General features: G+C 52.8%; 1 protein-coding gene and 1 long non-coding RNA gene across 5 annotated transcripts; one reads left to right on the plus strand and one right to left on the minus strand.

Annotated features, from left to right (window-relative positions):
- LOC309663821 lies at nt 1-5,100 on the plus strand. 2 transcript variants are annotated; one of them, XR_014265490.1, is made up of 3 exons: nt 1-404; nt 1,759-1,853; nt 2,204-5,100. It is a non-coding gene; the product is annotated as an uncharacterized lncRNA (long non-coding RNA). The 2 variants fall into 2 exon arrangements; XR_014265491.1 differs by lacking the exons at nt 1,759-1,853; nt 2,204-5,100 and adding an exon at nt 1,050-1,382.
- An 875-nt stretch (nt 5,101-5,975) lies between these two features.
- COQ4 (coenzyme Q4) lies at nt 5,976-16,033 on the minus strand. Of its 3 annotated transcripts, none has more exons than XM_082468352.1 (8): nt 15,932-16,033; nt 15,629-15,822; nt 15,395-15,526; nt 14,263-14,359; nt 13,634-13,736; nt 8,036-8,165; nt 7,338-7,431; nt 5,976-6,809 (listed from the first exon to the last, which is right to left on the minus strand). In XM_082468352.1, the coding sequence occupies exons 2-8, from the start codon at nt 15,696-15,698 to the stop codon at nt 6,638-6,640; spliced, it is 798 nt and encodes a 265-aa protein (XP_082324478.1). In that variant the 5' UTR covers nt 15,699-15,822; nt 15,932-16,033; the 3' UTR covers nt 5,976-6,637. The 3 variants fall into 3 exon arrangements, with proteins under 3 accessions (XP_082324478.1, XP_082324479.1, XP_082324480.1); XM_082468353.1 differs by having other exon boundaries at nt 15,937-16,032; XM_082468354.1 differs by lacking the exons at nt 7,338-7,431; nt 8,036-8,165 and having other exon boundaries at nt 15,629-16,031.
- Nucleotides 16,034-16,047: the final 14 nt, after the last annotated feature.

The raw sequence follows: 16,047 nt of genomic DNA on the forward strand, positions 1-16,047 counted from the left end.
TCCAAACCCGCTGCGCCGGCCGGCAACGCAGCCTGCCGCGCCTTGCCCAGGGTGAGCACGCCGCAGAGCTGGCAACGCCGCGCAGCCACCGCGAGCCCGACGCCGCCCGACCCAGCCCGTCCTACGCGCGCGACGGCCCCTGACGGCGCCCCGCGCGGCACGCTGGGAGTTGTAGTCCGCGCCGCGCAGCCCCGCCGGGCCACAGAGGACCCCGGGGCCGTGAGGAGGAAGGCGGGCTCTGCCTGGACCCCGACCCCCAATCCCTGGGCGTCCGGACGTGGGGGAGAGCACCCCCATCGCACCGTTGGCGGAGAATCTGGAGTCTGCGCCCGGACCCGAGCAGAGTTCAGCAAAGGCCCGGCGCCACACCTAGAAGAACGCTAAAAAGGCTGTTTCAGGCAGAGGTGAGTCGGGGGTGGGAAGAGTCCTGCAACTGGCTCTGTGGCGCAATGGATAGCGCATTGGACTTCTAGCCGGCCTCGTGTGGTTATTCAAAGGTTGTGGGTTCGAGTCCCATCAGAGTCAAATTTTGACAGCTCCTCCTTCACTTCCATTTGGAAATTTTACGGCCTCCAGGGCCACAAGGTTCAGAAGACCCAAAGGCTCCTGCAGACCTCAGACTGGCACCTGTGCTTCTGGGACAGCAATAAACTTGGTGTAGGGATTGCCGCGTAGGAGCCCTTTCCCATCCTTGGTATCTTGAAAGCAGCCTGGCACTCTTGGTGGTACAAAGGGCATGGATCTGGAGACCCGTACGTATCTTTGGCCTCTGAATGGTCTGAACCCTGAAGGCTGTGACCACGTTTGTCATGCCACCTGCCCAGCTCTGGGCCATCTGCCAGCTTCCCACCCCCTGTGTCACTCTGGGCCTCTGAAAACTGGGTTCCTTGATAATCAAACATGTTGGGCATCCACAGTTGCCACTTGTCCTTAAATAGATTCCTTAATCCCTTAGTCCAGTCAAAGTCCTTAAAAGTGAGGAAGGACAGTTTTCAGGGTATGTTTATAGGAATTAAAAATGAAATTTTGGGGCTTTCCTGGTGGCGCAGTGGTTGAGAATCTGCCTGCGCATGCGGGGGACATGGGTTCGAGCCCTGGTCTGGGAAGATCCCACATGCTGCGGAGCAACTAAGCCCGTGCACCACAACTACTGAGCCTGCATGCCACAACTACTGAGCCCGCATGCCACAACTACTGAAGCCCGTGCGCCTAGAGCCCCTGCTCCACAAGAGAAGCCACCACAATGAGAAGCCCGCGCACTGCCACGAAGAGTAGCCCCTGCTCACCGCAACTAGAGAAAACCCGCACGCAGCAACGAAGACCCAACGCAGCCAAAAATAAATAATAAATAAAATAAATAAATTTATTAAAAAAAAAAGAAATTTTGGTCTGATAAGTACTTGGACCTATTTCTTTCAGAGCACAGGGTATGTCTTTTGGGGGGACCAAGGTAAATTAAAGCACCACCTCCCCCATGGGTATTACATTCGGGAGGCAATGTGGTGCAGTGGTAACGGGCATGGGCATTGGCATCCAACAGACCTGGGTCAACTTCTCAGTTGAAATTTCAAAGTCTCCACTTCTTATATATAAAAATGAGGACATACTAATGGTGTCTACCTCACAGAGTTGGTATGGAGAGTCACAGGGAGCATTTGAATTAGCACTTGACATTTTTATTATTGAACCTTACAGGCCCATTGACCACAAGCACATACAACAGCTAGACATGAAGATTATCTCTGATTGTATCCACAGGCTTAGCAAATAACGGAAGCTCGATAAATACTTGTTGAATGAATGACGGGGAGAATGAAGAGGAGGCTTGACCTTGACCACACATGGATCCATAGGTATAAGCACGATCATTGCCACATCAACTGCTGAGGTGCTGTGCAAGTGGGCAAGTGAGAATTTGGAGAAAGAGGCAGTGGTGAGCAGCCCCCCCTGTTCTCCTCCACCTGGGACACACTGGAGAAGCCAAAGCGGTACCCCACCAGACACTAGGCCCAGCCTGAGGGGGAGACGCAAGGGGATCTAGAGGGAACAAGACAGTCTGCCTTCCAGTTGCTTACAGCCTAGCTGGACACACCGAGAGGGTGGGTGGAGATTAGGTCAATGGAATAGGTTGTCACCAAGCGCTCACTGTACTTCTGTTAACACCTACCACACGTTATTGTGGTTTGTCTGCTTTGCTTTCCAGTCAGACATATCTGGTTTGCCCTCCCAGCCCCAGCTGTGAGACGTTGGGTAAATCCCTTCTCCCCCTGGAGCCTCAGTGTCCTCGTCAGTAGAATGGGACTGGAGTCATCACAGTCTCTGCCTCCCTCCTACCTTGGGCTGAGCCTGGATTCAGTGAGATGGTGCATATCAGGCTCTCAGCACAGGGCTGGCGCGTCCAAGGCCCTCAGCTGCCATGACTGCTCAACTCCAAGAGGCCGGGGCTGCAGCCGTCTCAATCACTGCAGAACCCCGGCCTTCAGCAAACGCTTAGAAGATCTTGATGACACGATTGAAGACTAGTGGGCTGGCGCACCAGGCTGCATGGGGAGGGGAGGGCCATGTGGTGGGAAAAGTGACTGGAAAAGGCTTGGTGTGATAGGCTGAGGAGTTTATGCTGGGGCAGTGAAGAAACACTGAGGGTTCTTAAGAAGGGCAAGCTGGGTGCTGTCATTTGTGGGACTGTGGGACTGGCTGAACTGAGACTGACCTCACAGTGGGCTCCTTTCCACTGACTCGACCCCCACCTGCTCTGCATTAGGGAACTAACATCAGCACTTAAATCTCCAGACTTAACAGAGACTGACATTTTGGAACCCACTTGAAGGAAATAAACCTCCTCAGGGGACTGAAGTGATTTGGCCCTGGCACAGAGTAGGTGCTTACCCCGTAGATATTCAGTTGTATTTGGCATCAGGACCTCTGAGCTGTATAAGTCCTCCCACTCTGGGTGTGTGCAAAATAAATACCTCTGGCTGGATTGTGTACATGGTGACTTCAGAGGCCTCAAAGGGCCTTCATGGTAAATGACAGCTTCCATTTCCTAAGTTCTTACTAGGTGCTAAAGCACTATACTTGCACAATGGCTTTGTTGTGAGATAGGTATATACTCTCCCCATTTTACAGATGAGAAAACGGAGGCTCAAAGGGGTGATGTGATTACTGCAAGGGTGCAGGGCTGGTCAGCGGCAAGGCCAGGTCTGTCTGCCTTAAGAGCCTATGCCCCCAGAACGCAGGCAGAGGGAAAGGGAGCCTCCCCTTGGCCACTGGGAGAGGACTTGGGGCCTGCACGTCCCAGGATAGGCTCCACCACACCCCAGCTGTGTGACTCTAGGGCACTCCCCAAACCTGAGCCCCTCACTGTGAAATGAGGTTGTGGGGACCGAATGAGATCTTGCAGGCGGGGTGCTCAGCACGGAGCTTGGCACCCATTCCTTCAACCACGAAGCAGGAAGCCCCTACTGTGCGCCAGGCACGATTCCCAGCAGTGAAGGGAAAGAACAAGGTCCCTGCCCTCTGGGAGCACATGGAACTCATAAATAAACAAACAAGTAAGATAATTTCAGGGAGTGGTAAGCACTGGAAAGAAAATCGGGTGATGCCATGGCATGAGGGCGAGGGGGCTGCTTTAGACAGGTGGTCTGGGAAGGCCTCTCTGAGGTGATGTTTGAGCACAGGTGTGAATGACAAGGAGCTGACCATGTAACGACCTAGGACATGGTGTTCCCAAAGGTGGGCAGAACACCAACACGGTTTATTCAGATGAAGAATGGAAGTTTCTGGGCAGAAGTTGGCGGGCCTCACGGGCTGTGGTAAGAACTCAGTAAGTGGTAGCTATCGCCACTGTACTTTTTCTCGTGTCGTGAGCTGGAGACCAGGCTCCCTCCCCAGCTAGTCCTGAGGCCCAGGGCCCATCTCTTGAGGGCTGTAAAGGCCCAGGGTCATCAGGGCACCGAGTAGCTGGAGCAGGTGCGCTCACCAGCTGGGCAGAGAAGGCCATCTGAAGGTCTGACCTTCCCCCACGACCTTGGCACTGTCAACTTTTACTGACCTCACAGTAGAGGTGCCTAGAACCCTGGGAAGCTGTGGAAACATCTGGCAGTTCTGGAAAGGTGGCCTATACTGCAAAGATGGATGAGGTACAGGGAGCTCACCTCAACCCTCTCCTCTTTCTGCATAAATTCAAAGAGCTCAGGATGAGGCTTCCCTCTTGAAAAGGCCATGGTTCCAACGTAGGCCTCCAGCCTCCCACACCCTCCCTCTGCCGCTGGGAGCCCTGGACTGGGACGTGGTGGGCACAAGGAAGGCTGAGGCACCGGTGTGGCAGTGCTGGACAGGTCTTCCCTGCCTCCAGCCCCAGCTCTGCGCCTATTGCCTCAGTAAAATACAAGTAATAGTACCACCTCCCTCCTTGGGTCGTTGGAAGTGTCCATGTGATAACGCATCTCAGTTGCCTAGGCACACGGTACAGCTATAAACTGAAGCCCTTATTATCCACAGGGAAACTGAGGCATAGGAAACCCAACCAGGCCGTGTGGCTTGTGTTCTAGTTACTCCAGACAACTCCTTGCCTATCTCTGGGCCTTAGCTGCCCTACCCACACAATGAGGAGCTGGCCTCCAAAACTTCTAAAGGCTCTGCCACCTTGGGAGTCTTTCTGGCTCTAAATCCCAAGACAGGGCAGCCTACTCTTCCAACGATACTCTTCACCCTGCCCGTCCCCACTTCTTGGCTGTGACTCAAGGAAAATGCCTGGTTGCCAGTCCAAAGTGAACCTACAGCCTCACAGCTGCCTCCTCCCCCTGCAAACATGGCAAGAATAAAACTGCTCCCGGGGCTTCCCTGGTGGCGCAGTGGTTAAGAATCCACCTGCCATTGCAGGGGACACGGGTTCGAGCTCTGGCCCGGGAAGATCCCACATGCCGTGGAGCAACTAAGCCCGTGCGCCACAACTACTAAGCCTGCGCTCTAGAGCCCTCAAGCCACAACTACTGAGCCCAAGTGCCACAACTACTGAAGCCTGCGCACCTAGAGCCCGTGCCGCGCAACAAGAGAAGCCACGACAATAAGAAGCCCGTGCACCGCAACAAAGAGTATCCCCCGCTCACCGCAACTAGAGAAAGCCCGCGCGCAGCAACGAAGACCCAACACAGCCCCCCCCCCAAAAAACAAAAAAAAACAGCTCCTGCTTGGGCCCTTTCTTTGGGCATCACCTCACAACCCCCCCCACAGCAACCCTAGGAGGTGGGTGCTGTTTCATCCCCCTTTTACTTATGATTAAACAGGTCCAGAGAGGTGAAGGGACTTGCCCGAAGTCCCTCTACTAGAAAGCGGAGGAGTGGGGAATTTGAATCCCAGTCTGCCCGACCTCAGACCAGACAAGGGACAAGCAGCGGAAGCTCAGGCTGGAGGGGACGTCTGCCCTCAGTGCTCGAAGGCCCAAGGCTGCCAGAGTCATGGGCAGCACAGGGCAAAGGCAGGAGAAGCAGACTCTTGACCTGATGGGAGCCTTAATTCAGACAGCAGAGACTTGCCTCCCGCCCTGCCTCCCTCTTCTCAGGCCTTGGGAATTGGGTACAGCCCTCCCTCCTGCGAAGACCCCCAGCCTGGCACCCAGAGAACTCTGGCTGGCAGGGAGGGGTCGGGAACAGAGGTTGTGGACCTGAGCCATCCTGGCACGAGCCTAGACAACTGATTCCTACGCACACGTGGTTCTGAAACCATGCACCTCAGATTGGAACTTGAACCCACGTGCCGGGACTCGAACCTGGCCAAAACCCAGATTGGGACTTGAACCCACGTGGCCAGTGCTCGAACTTGGCCAAAACCCAGATTGGGACTTGAACCCACGCGGCTGGGACTCGAATCTGGCCAAAACCCCCAGTCTTCCCACTGAGATCACACACCTGGTTTCAGGACTTAATGAAGCTCAGGTTCTTGATGTTTCATTGCAGAAAGTATTCAGTGAGACAAAGTGATAGGTAAGAAGTGGATTTATTTAGAGAGAAACACTCCCCACAGACAGAGTGGTGTGGGCATCTCAGGTGAGAGAGGCACCAGGGTATGGGGGTTGTCAGTTTTTACAGGGGTGGGTAATTTCATAGGTAATGAGTGGGAGGGGTGTTCCAGCTGTTTTGGGGGGGGAAGGGGCGGGGATTTCCAGGAATTGGGCCACCGCCCACTTTTTGATCGTTATGGATCCTTGGAACTGTCATGGCGCCTGTGGGTGTGTCATTTAGCTTGCTGACGTGTTGCAGTGAGCATATACTGAGGCTCAAGGACTAGTGGAAGTTGACGTGTCCGCCACCTTGGACCCATTTGGTTTTAATCAGTTTATGTCATGTCCTCGGGCTTTGTTGTTCTTTCAAAGGTTGTGCCCTGCCCCCTTCCCTCCTGTTTCAGTTCTCTTTGGGCAGCTCCTGGCTCCCTTAGGAGCTCCACCGCTGCCTGCTCCCTCCCGAGTTGGCCCTCAAAGCCACTGAGCAGTGGTTATGATAAATTATGATTAGTGATGTCCAAGGGTCAGTGTTCAAAGAAAAGGAACAAAGGTGATGGCAAAGGAGCGCTTCACCCCCAGGGGAAGCAGGGGTGGGGGGTGGGGAGCCAGGCCAGGCCCTCCGGCTCAGGGGCGCAGGGCCTAGGCTGGGCCCTGGACGTGCATGGGGGGCTCTGTGATGCTCAGCTCCTGCCGTAGAGCCTTCAGGGGCTGCTCCCAGCGCCGCTCGTAGTACAGGTTGAGGACACACGGGGCTCTGCGTGCATTCTGAACTGCCCATGGGATCAGCTTCGAGACCAGCGCTTGCAGGCTCCTGTGGGGCAGCAGAGGAAAAAGAAGACAAAAGACATAAGGTCCTGAGTGCTGGGCACACCACGTTCCCTGCAGTGGATGTGCATTTTCTCAGTTAATCCTCACACAGACCCAGGAAGGAGGTAGTTACTATCCCCACTTTTCAGATGAGGAAACAGAAGCTCAGTGAGGTAAAGCCCTGTGCCCAAAGCCACACATTTTGAACATGCCAAAGCCCAGCTTTAAATCGAGGGCTACCTCACTCCAGAAACTAATGCCACATTGCATCCCCCGGCCCCACCCAGCTCCCTGACTCTACTGTTCTCACTCGATACTGAGGCCTGGCCCAAAAGACCCTAGAGTCCTATGAAACGTCCAGGCTTCATTCATCGTCCTGGAGCCCCTGTGCCAGGCCAGTCTCACCTCTCTGCCCCATTCTTCCCATCCTGGATTCCTGAGAACCACTGGGGCTGCTCAGAAAGGCTGTAGGCTCTTCCTATTTCCTGGAGCCCTGAGCCTTCCCCTGACCCCTCACCACTTGAGAACTTACTGGGCACTGAGTTGGATCGGTCCGAAGAGTGCACTCAGGATGCACATGGGCAGGCCGGTCTGGACAGCCTCAAACCACTTCACCACGATCTCCCCTGGCAGGCAGGGTGGGGAATGGGGTAGGAGGTGAGCAGGGGCCAGGAGGAGAGGCCAGTGATGCTCAGGGCAGGACACAGTGAGGCGTCTGCTCCGCTCCGAATCTCTACTAGGGGTCAGCAGCGCCCAGTCCCAGCCTGTGCTGGGCCCTGGGGCACTTGGCTTGGGGCTGGGGAGAGGGTCCAAGAAAGAGCAGAAGGAAATAAGGGCTGGAAAGGAAGCTTGGGGTCAGAATGCAGAGGACTCCAAAAGCCAGGCTGCGGACTCCAAGCTTAGGGAATTGCTGAGGGTTTCAGAGCGCAGGGAGCTGGCAACCGGAACAGGGCAGGGAGCCCTGGTGTTTGGACGCTGCTACATCAGTGTAGGAGCCGTAAGAGGCAGTGGGGATGGAGGATAGGGGATGCATGGCACAGATGCACCAAGATGTTCGGGTAAAGCAAAAAATGAGGCACTGGGCCAGCTGATTGGTGGGTGGCTGAGACAGGTGTGCCCTGCCCTGGTCCTGTAGACAGACTTGGGAGACAGGCTGGCCAGAGCGCCCTGCCCCACCCATGCCCCACTCCCACTCTGGATGCACGCAGCAGCCGGCTGGCTGGCACTCACCCAGGATGTTCGTGGGCATCCCCAGCAGGGTGTGGAGCATGTCGTGCACCTCCCGGTACCGCTGGATCACGTATGCTAGCTCCTCATCGTCCACGAATCGGGTGGGCGCTCTGGTGTCTGGGGAGACCCTCTGACAACCATGACCCTCCCCTAGACCCCTTCCTCATGGCTCCCAGGGTCCAATTTGCCAGCCTCTCCTTGACTCTCAACCACGCCCACCAAATTCAAACCCCACCAAAAATCCCTGGGGGCTTTGTTTCTGTGCATACCTGCTGACAGGGGAGTCCTCAGGCAGGGAATATGGTGGAGTGGTGCCCCCTTTGCCTACCCCAACTCACACATAATGTACACACCCTGTTGGAATCTATGGCAAAGAAACCCCTGGGGGTGGGGTGGGGGGAAGCAGGAGTTGTTTGTTTAATGAAATAGAGTTTCAGTTTTACAAGATGAAAAAGCTCTGGAGATTGGTTTCACAACAATGTGACTATACTTAACACTGTTGAACTGCCCATTTAGAGATGGTTAACACAGTAAATCTTATGTTATTATTTTTTTTAAAAACCACAATTAGGGGGCTTTCCTGGTGGCGCAGTGGTTGAGAATCTGCCTGCCAATGCAGGGGACACGGGTTCGAGCCCTGGTCTGGGAAGATCCCACATGCCGCGGAGCGACTAGTCCCGTGAGCCACAACTACTGAACCTGTGCGTCTGGAGCCTGTGCTCCGCAACAAGAGAGGCCGCGACAGTGAGAGGCCCGCACACCGCGATGAAGAGTGGCCCCCGCTCGCCGCAACTGAAGAAAGCCCTCGCACAGAAACGAAGACCCAACACAGCCAAAAATAAAATAAATAAATAAATAAATAAATAAAAGATTACTAAAAAAAAAAACAAACAAACAAAAAAACAAAACCACAATTAGAAATAAAATGGGGGGAAAAAAAACAAGAAGCACCCAAGGCCCCGAATTCGTCAGATGAACTGCTCCCAGCCTAGCGTGCTCTTTCCCTCCACCCTCATCTTCACCTTGACAATTCCTACCTATCTTATGGTCTCTTGTAGCAACCCGTACCTTTTTGTGGCATTCAACATGATTGTATCGTGATGTTTAGTGCATGTGATTGTTAATGTCTCTTGTCTAGACCCGCACTGTCCAGTACAGCAGCCAATCATGGCAGCCACTGAGCCTTGAAATGTGACAAGTTCCAATTGAGATGTGCTGTACATGTAAAACGCACACTGGATTTCGAAGACGGTATGAAGAGAATAATGTGAAATCTCAATAATTTAAAAATATTGATTACATGTTGAAATGACATTTTAGTATACTGGATTAAACAAAACCTTATTGAAATTAATTCCACCTGTTTCTATTTGCTTTTATTTATCTGCTAGCAGCAGATTCTAAATTACCTCTGGGGCTTACGCACTATTGCTATGAAGAGTGTTGCAGCAGGCTGTCAGCAGCACAGGACTGGGGCTCACTGTTCTATCTCCAGGGCCTGGATGAATAAACATCCCTTAAATGCAGGAGTAAAAGGCCAGCCCCAGGCACTTTTCTGACCTCAGGTAGGGATGGCAACTGTCCTCCTTTACCCACCCTCTCTGAGTCCTCGGCAGCACCCATGCACAGTAGGGACACCCTGGTCTTCCTAGTGCCAAAGCATGGCCTCAGCCTGTCCAGAGGCCAAGGGATTTGATGCCTTTATTGCTTGGGGCTGCTGGCCCTGTGCCATGGTCTGTGTCTGTGACTTCATTGGGTCCCAGGTCCTAATTTCTTCTACAGAGTTCTACCTGCTGTGTGAAGCTGAAGGTGGTCAGTGACGGCCTACATTTATTGGGTACCTACTATGTGCCGGCACTGTATGAAGTCCTTTACACATATTGTCATTCTGCATCCTCGAGACCACCTGGGCGCAGATACTGTTATGAGCCTCAGATACAGATAAGAAAAATGAGGCTCAGCGATAGAAAGTAGCTTGCCCAAGATCACACAGCTGACTAATCAAGCAGGTGAGTCAGGATTCGAAACAAAGCCTGCTGGATTCCAAAGCCAGTCGCCTTAACATCCATTATTAATCAGCCATATAAGTGCCTTGGAAGATAAACATAAGGTTTCCTTACCTCAGATAAGGAGTCTGAGGCTCAGAGGTCAAATGATTTGCCCAGGGCTTTAAAGCTGGGAAGAAAGGCAGACTTCTAACTCAGGCTACTCCAGAGCCCATGCCCGCAATCTTGATGCCACAAGGACAACCACCCACGCCCCACCCCCCCCTCCAGAGTCAGCCTCAGGGAGGGCGGCCTCACCTTGAACTTTGATCTAAACCTCTGCTGGGACAAAGGTGTTCTTTTACGGTGTGTGGGCTGCTGGTTTCCAGGTTCCAGAAGTGTCACAGTCTCTAAGGCTGTTACCACAACTAAGGCTGTGGCTGAGCAAGGCGCCCAGGGAGGCCTTGGCAGTCCCACCCCCTCCACAGTAGGACAAAAGGCTCTAGGGGAACTTCAGAAGATTCTCCATTCCTGGGTGGCACCTGGAGCAGGTCACCCTGGTGGGTTTCCCACTGATGAAATAAACTTGCATCTCGGTGAAATCTCCGGGTGATGGTATAAAATGGGGCAGAGGCAAGTGTTAGGAGAGTATGGGAAACAGATTATTTTCTCAGGGACAATAATCTCCTAAAGCAGGGGTTCTCAACTGTCCACCAGGGGACATCTGCAATGTCTGAAGACATTTATGGTTGTCACAACTTAGTAGGGCGAATGCTACCGGCATCTAGTGTGTAGAGGCCAGGGATGCTGCTAAACAGCCTACGGTGCACAGGGCAGCCCCACAGCAAAGAATCATCCAGCCCCAAAGTCAACAGCGCCAAGGCTGAGAGACCCAGTTCTAGAGCAACCTTTGCTCACTCCTTCACCTCCTCCAGCCTGGCTGGCTCCTGCAGCTGGACTGGATAGCCACTTGACAGAGGTGCTTGGACGGGAAGTATATGTGTTGGGGCAGGGAGGGGAAGGGACAGGGAAGGTGCCCTGCTGTACCTTTGGGTCCTTCTATAAATCAGATCATGTTGCTACCCTGCTCGAAACCTCGATGGCTTCCTATTGCATCTATTACAAAATACAGACTCTGTCTCTAAGCAGATAGGGTAGGGGATCCCTGGAGAAAAAGAACCAGGCATGGCATTCTTGACATTAGAGAAGCCATTTTGACCTAAGCCATTTTGTGACCTAAGCCTAGACACAACGCTTGCCCTTCAACAGGTCTCAGTAATTAATGATCTTCAAGGAATAAAGGAATGCAGGAACAGAGGAAAAGCAGTCAAGAAACAATAGCTCAGGGACCTCCTTGGTGGTACAGTGGTTAAGAATACGCCTGCCAGTGGAGGGGACATGGGTTCAAGCCCTGGTCCGGGAAGATCCCACATGCCGTGAAGCAACTAAGCCTGTGCTTCACAACTACTGAGCCTGTGCTCTAGAGCCCGTGAGCCACAACTACTGAGCCCAGGTGCCACAACTACTGGAGCCCGTGCGCCTAGAGCCCGTGCTCTGCAACAAGAGAAGGCACCGCGATGAGAAGCCTGTGCACTGCAATGAAGAGTAGCCCTCGCTCGCCCGCCGCAACTAGAGAAAGCCCGTGTGTAGCAAGGAAGACCCAATGCAGCCAAAAATAAATAAATAAATAATAATTTAAAAAAAAAACAAAAACAAAAAACCAATAGTCCTCCTCAAAGAATATACATAACAATCTGATGTATATCTTTAAGCTTTTCTATAGGAACTAAGGCCCACACCCAGCTGGAGGATGGTAGCTACATGCTAAGATCCCAGACTAGTCAGTACCTAAGAAATGATGACGTTGAGCTTTTCTGACCCTCCTGACTTCAATCAACTAAGACTTGGACTCCGTTGACCTCTGCCCCAATTCTATGCTGAATTCTCCTCTGCTCAAGCCCCTTTATGAATACACATATACCCTTAGCTTAAAACTTACCCAATTTTGCTGTTAACAGACACTGCTTTGGGAAAGATCCCTGGTGTTCGCCTTACTTGCTGCAAGGAATAAATCCTTCCTTCTCCCCATCTTTGGCTTGATTGTTTCTTTTGTCTCAACACCCACCAAGAGGCGAACGCAGTTTTTGGGTAACACTTCCCGTGGCAGGCAGGGTCTGGCTGGGCCAGGCTGACCTCCCAGCCCATTGCCTGCCTCCCCCCAACTCACTCCTCTAAGGCCATACTGGCCACATTTGTCAGTTTTCCTTTTCCTAACCACACAGAGCCTTGCACTTGTCAGTTCCTCTGCTCAGAATGTGCTTCCGCATCTCTCCTCAGAACTGGCTCCTCCCCATCTTCCACGTCTCCCCAGCAGGGCCTTCCATGACCACCCTGTTAGAAGTGGCCACCTGCCACCCCCACTCCGCCCCGTCCTCTATCATGTTGACTGCTGTCCTCACAGCACCACCTGCTAGAGAAGAAGCCCCGCAAGGGCAGGCTCTTTGCTGGTTTAATTCATTGTATCCCAATTGCTAAGGACAGTGTCTGGTATGTTCTAGGTACTAAATAAATATTTTCCCTGAATTTTTATATGAAAATTTTCTTCTTTTACTGCTTTATAGTCTACCTCCCCAACTAGAATATTAGCTCCATGAGGGCAGGACCTTGTCTGTCTAGTTCGCCACTGTATCCCCAGCACCTGGAACAATGGATGGCACATGACCGATTCTGAACAAATGAATGAGTCCCTTGGTAGATGGGACTCTGCCCCCCAGTCCCTGTCCTCTCTGCCTGGGGTTGGAGAGTGCCACACTTGTCACACCCAGGGAAGACACTGTCTCTAGAACAGGGGGACACAATGCGACAGTTAAGAACATAATCTGGGTTTGAATACTGCCTCCATTAATACTGGCTTGTGAAATCAGCAAGTTGCTTAAGTGCTCTGGGCCTCAGTTTCCTCATCTATGAAAAGGAGATAGGGACTTCCCTGGTGGCGCAGTGGTTAAGAATCCGCCTGCCAATGCAGGGGACATGGGTTCGAGCCCTGGTCCGGGAATATCCCACATGCCACAGAGCAACTAAGCCCATGTGCCACAACTACTGAAGCCCACGCGCCACAACTACTGAAGCCCGTGCACCTGGAGCCCATGCTCCGCAACAAGAGAAGCCACCGCAATGAGAAGCCCATGCACCTCAATGGAGAGCAGCCCCCACTCGCAACTAGAGAAAGCCTGCGCGCAGCAACGAAGACCCAGTGCAGCCAAAAAATATATATAAATAAGTAAATTTATAAAAAAAATAAATAAAAATAAAAGGAGATAATAATAGAACATACTTGGCAGGGTTGTTGGGAGGATTCAGTGAGATCATGTATGAGCCTGGCACCTGGCACGCAGTAAGAGGTTAATAAGTGCTGGCCAGTGTAATTGCTCACAGCGACATTCCCGGCCCATTTGCCTGCCCCATGGAGAATGACAAAGCCTTGGCGCAAGAGACTGCAAGGCACTCCTGCCCATGCTGGCAGCTCAGGCTCCTCCTTCCTCAGGACATTACTCCTGTGCCATTCCTCTGCCCTTCCTGGTGACTACCAAATGCACAGAAGCTGGAAACTCACATTCACATCCAGGAAACGGAGATACTCGCGTCCAAGAGAGCCCTCAGGCAGACTCCGGAGCTTGCCCAGGTCAAGGGTGGACAGTGAGATTCGGGGACGCTCCCTGTGAGGCAGAAGGCAGGACTCAGGTATTGGGAGGGCACCAGCAAAGGCAGGTGAAAGGTCCAACTAGATCAAGGGTGTGAGAGGTGAAGGGGAAGAGAGCAGCAATGGGGCCACAAGTCCTAATGGAGCACTTACTACTGGCCAGGCCAGTGGCAGGGACTGAGGAGACTACCACAAGCTAAGGCTATGGTTCCTGCCTTAGGTAAACAGGCCTCAGATGTGATCAGGGTATTCACAAAGGGCACTGAAGGGGTGGGGGTTATAGGCAGCATATGTTATGGGACCTTAGTGAAGGCACAAGAGCCCTGTTGCTGGAACTGGGCTGAGCCCACCATATTGCACTACCCAGGGGTCATCACAGTGTCTATGTGAATGGCACCCACGGAGTTGGGCAGTGCCCAGCCTGTGCAACCATCCATGGCCAAGGTATCAAGAAGAGCTCTCTAGAGGAACACAACGTGATTCCAGAGAGATCAGAATCCCCAAAGAATGCCCTCAATCCCCCATGCAAAGCTGGGACCTACTGCAGGATCTGGGCACCCTCTGGATCCCTCCTCATCTGGTCCCTGAGGACCTTCAGGGTACGGCATCCTGTGGTCTCCCCCAGAACTGCAACCATGTCTGAAAGGAAAGAAATGGGGACAAATGGAGAATATGATCTTAGGTAAGTTACCTGACCTGATCTGAGCCTTAATTTCCTACGTGATAAAACAGAATATCTACCTCTTAGTTATGAAGATTCAAGTTAAACACTTAGTGAATCACCTGGCACACAGTAAAAGCTCAATATATCTATAGTTACTACTATGGTTGTTAGTTTAATGGGGTGAGATGGCTCTGGTTAGCACAGTGCTCTAAAGAGTTCATAAATCACTTCCACATCTATCATCACGACAGAATACCATGTCTCCATGGATGGGTAGAGGCTTTGGTATCAGAGAGTGCTGGGTTTGAGGGCTGGTGTGATCACTATCTAGGTGACCGTGTGCAAACTGCTTCACATTTCCAACCCTCAATGTCCTAATTTGTGAAGCGCAGGTGATACCTTTCATATAGGATTAATGCAAAAAATCAATAACAACACTCATATAAAACAGCACAGTGAGTAAGCAAAACAAGGGCTCAGTGAGCAGTTAGCATTATCGTTTTTAGTAGGAGTAACAGTACTTTCCAGACTTAAGAATCCTGGAGGAGATGAGAAAAACACTGTAGGATCCCAGAACATTCTATTAAAACATCCAGCAAACATTTATTGAGCATTTATTATGTGCCATGCACTATCCAAAATGCTAATGGGATGTTATAATTTGATGGGCCCTCATAAATCATCTAATCCAGAGGTTCTCAGTGTGGCTGGATGACAGAATCTCAGATTCCACGCCCCTTCCTCCCTCCCCTCCCCTCCCCACTCCCGGCAGATTCGAATTGAGTAAGTTTAGGGTGGGACCCAGGCATCTGCATTTTTATGAATGTTGCGGGTGATTATGAGGTGCAGCCAGGGGTGGGTACCCTGGCCCAGTCTAGTCTCCAGTTACCCAAAGCAAACGGAGGCTTTGACAGTGTCCGGGACCTCCCCGGTCTTTCAAGGCAAGGCAAGGCAAGGGCGCGCCCAGACCCCAAGCCGCCCCAAGGAAGCGCCGGCGCGGGCTGCCTTACCGTGGCGATACGGGTCATAGAGCGCCATTCCAGCAGAGCCCGCGGCCAGCAGCGCCTTCTGCAGCGGGGAGGTGGGGATGTGTTCGGGGTAGAGCAGGCCGGCGCCATGGCTCATGGCTCGAAGGGGCACATCTGCGGGGAAAGAAAACAGCCCCGGTGAAAGGAGCGGGGGTGGGGTGGGGGGGACGGCGGCGTGGCGGGTCCCCAGCACTCCTTCCCGGCCCCGCCACTTGCCTGCAGCGGGCCTGGGACGGCTTCGGAACGCGCTGAGGGGGCGCAGGACCCCGCGCAGCAGCGTCGCCATGGCAGCGGGCACTGGAGGACTTCCCAGGGAGGATGGGCGGGGCAAGGCCGACTCCTCAAGCTTCTCTGGCGACGACGTGCAAGAGAAGTCACAAGGACTCGATCCCTACTGCGCTGAGTAGGACCTTTTATGGGGGAAAGATAGCACGGACAGGGAAGGTCTCTAAGTATGCGGAAACCCAGGCAACCTGTTTACCTCCTACTTCCACAGATATAAAATTCTCCCCGTTTCACGTAACCCCAAAAAGGGTCTCCAAGTAAGCTCCGCTAGCTTTGGGGGTTCAGCTCCGGACCCTACTCCCTTCTCGGAAGCACGTTTTCCCCGAGGACAATAAGACACGAACCTCTTC

The sequence above is a fragment of the Balaenoptera physalus genome (genome assembly GCF_965194825.1).
Source record: "Balaenoptera physalus genome assembly, chromosome: 7".
NCBI lineage: Eukaryota > Metazoa > Chordata > Mammalia > Artiodactyla > Balaenopteridae > Balaenoptera > Balaenoptera physalus.

Coding starts and splice junctions, on each gene's coding strand:
- COQ4 (XM_082468352.1), bottom strand. CDS start 15,698: ATGGCGACGCTGCTGCGCGGGGTCCTGCGCCCCCTCAGCGCGTTCCGA. Junction 15,527..15,628: donor CCGTCCCAGGCCCGCTGCAG/GCAAGTGGCGGG, acceptor CTTTCCCCGCAG/ATGTGCCCCTTCGAGCCATG. Junction 8,166..13,633: donor TCCGTTTCCTGGATGTGAAT/GTGAGTTTCCAG, acceptor CATGGTTGTCAG/AGGGTCTCCCCAGACACCAG.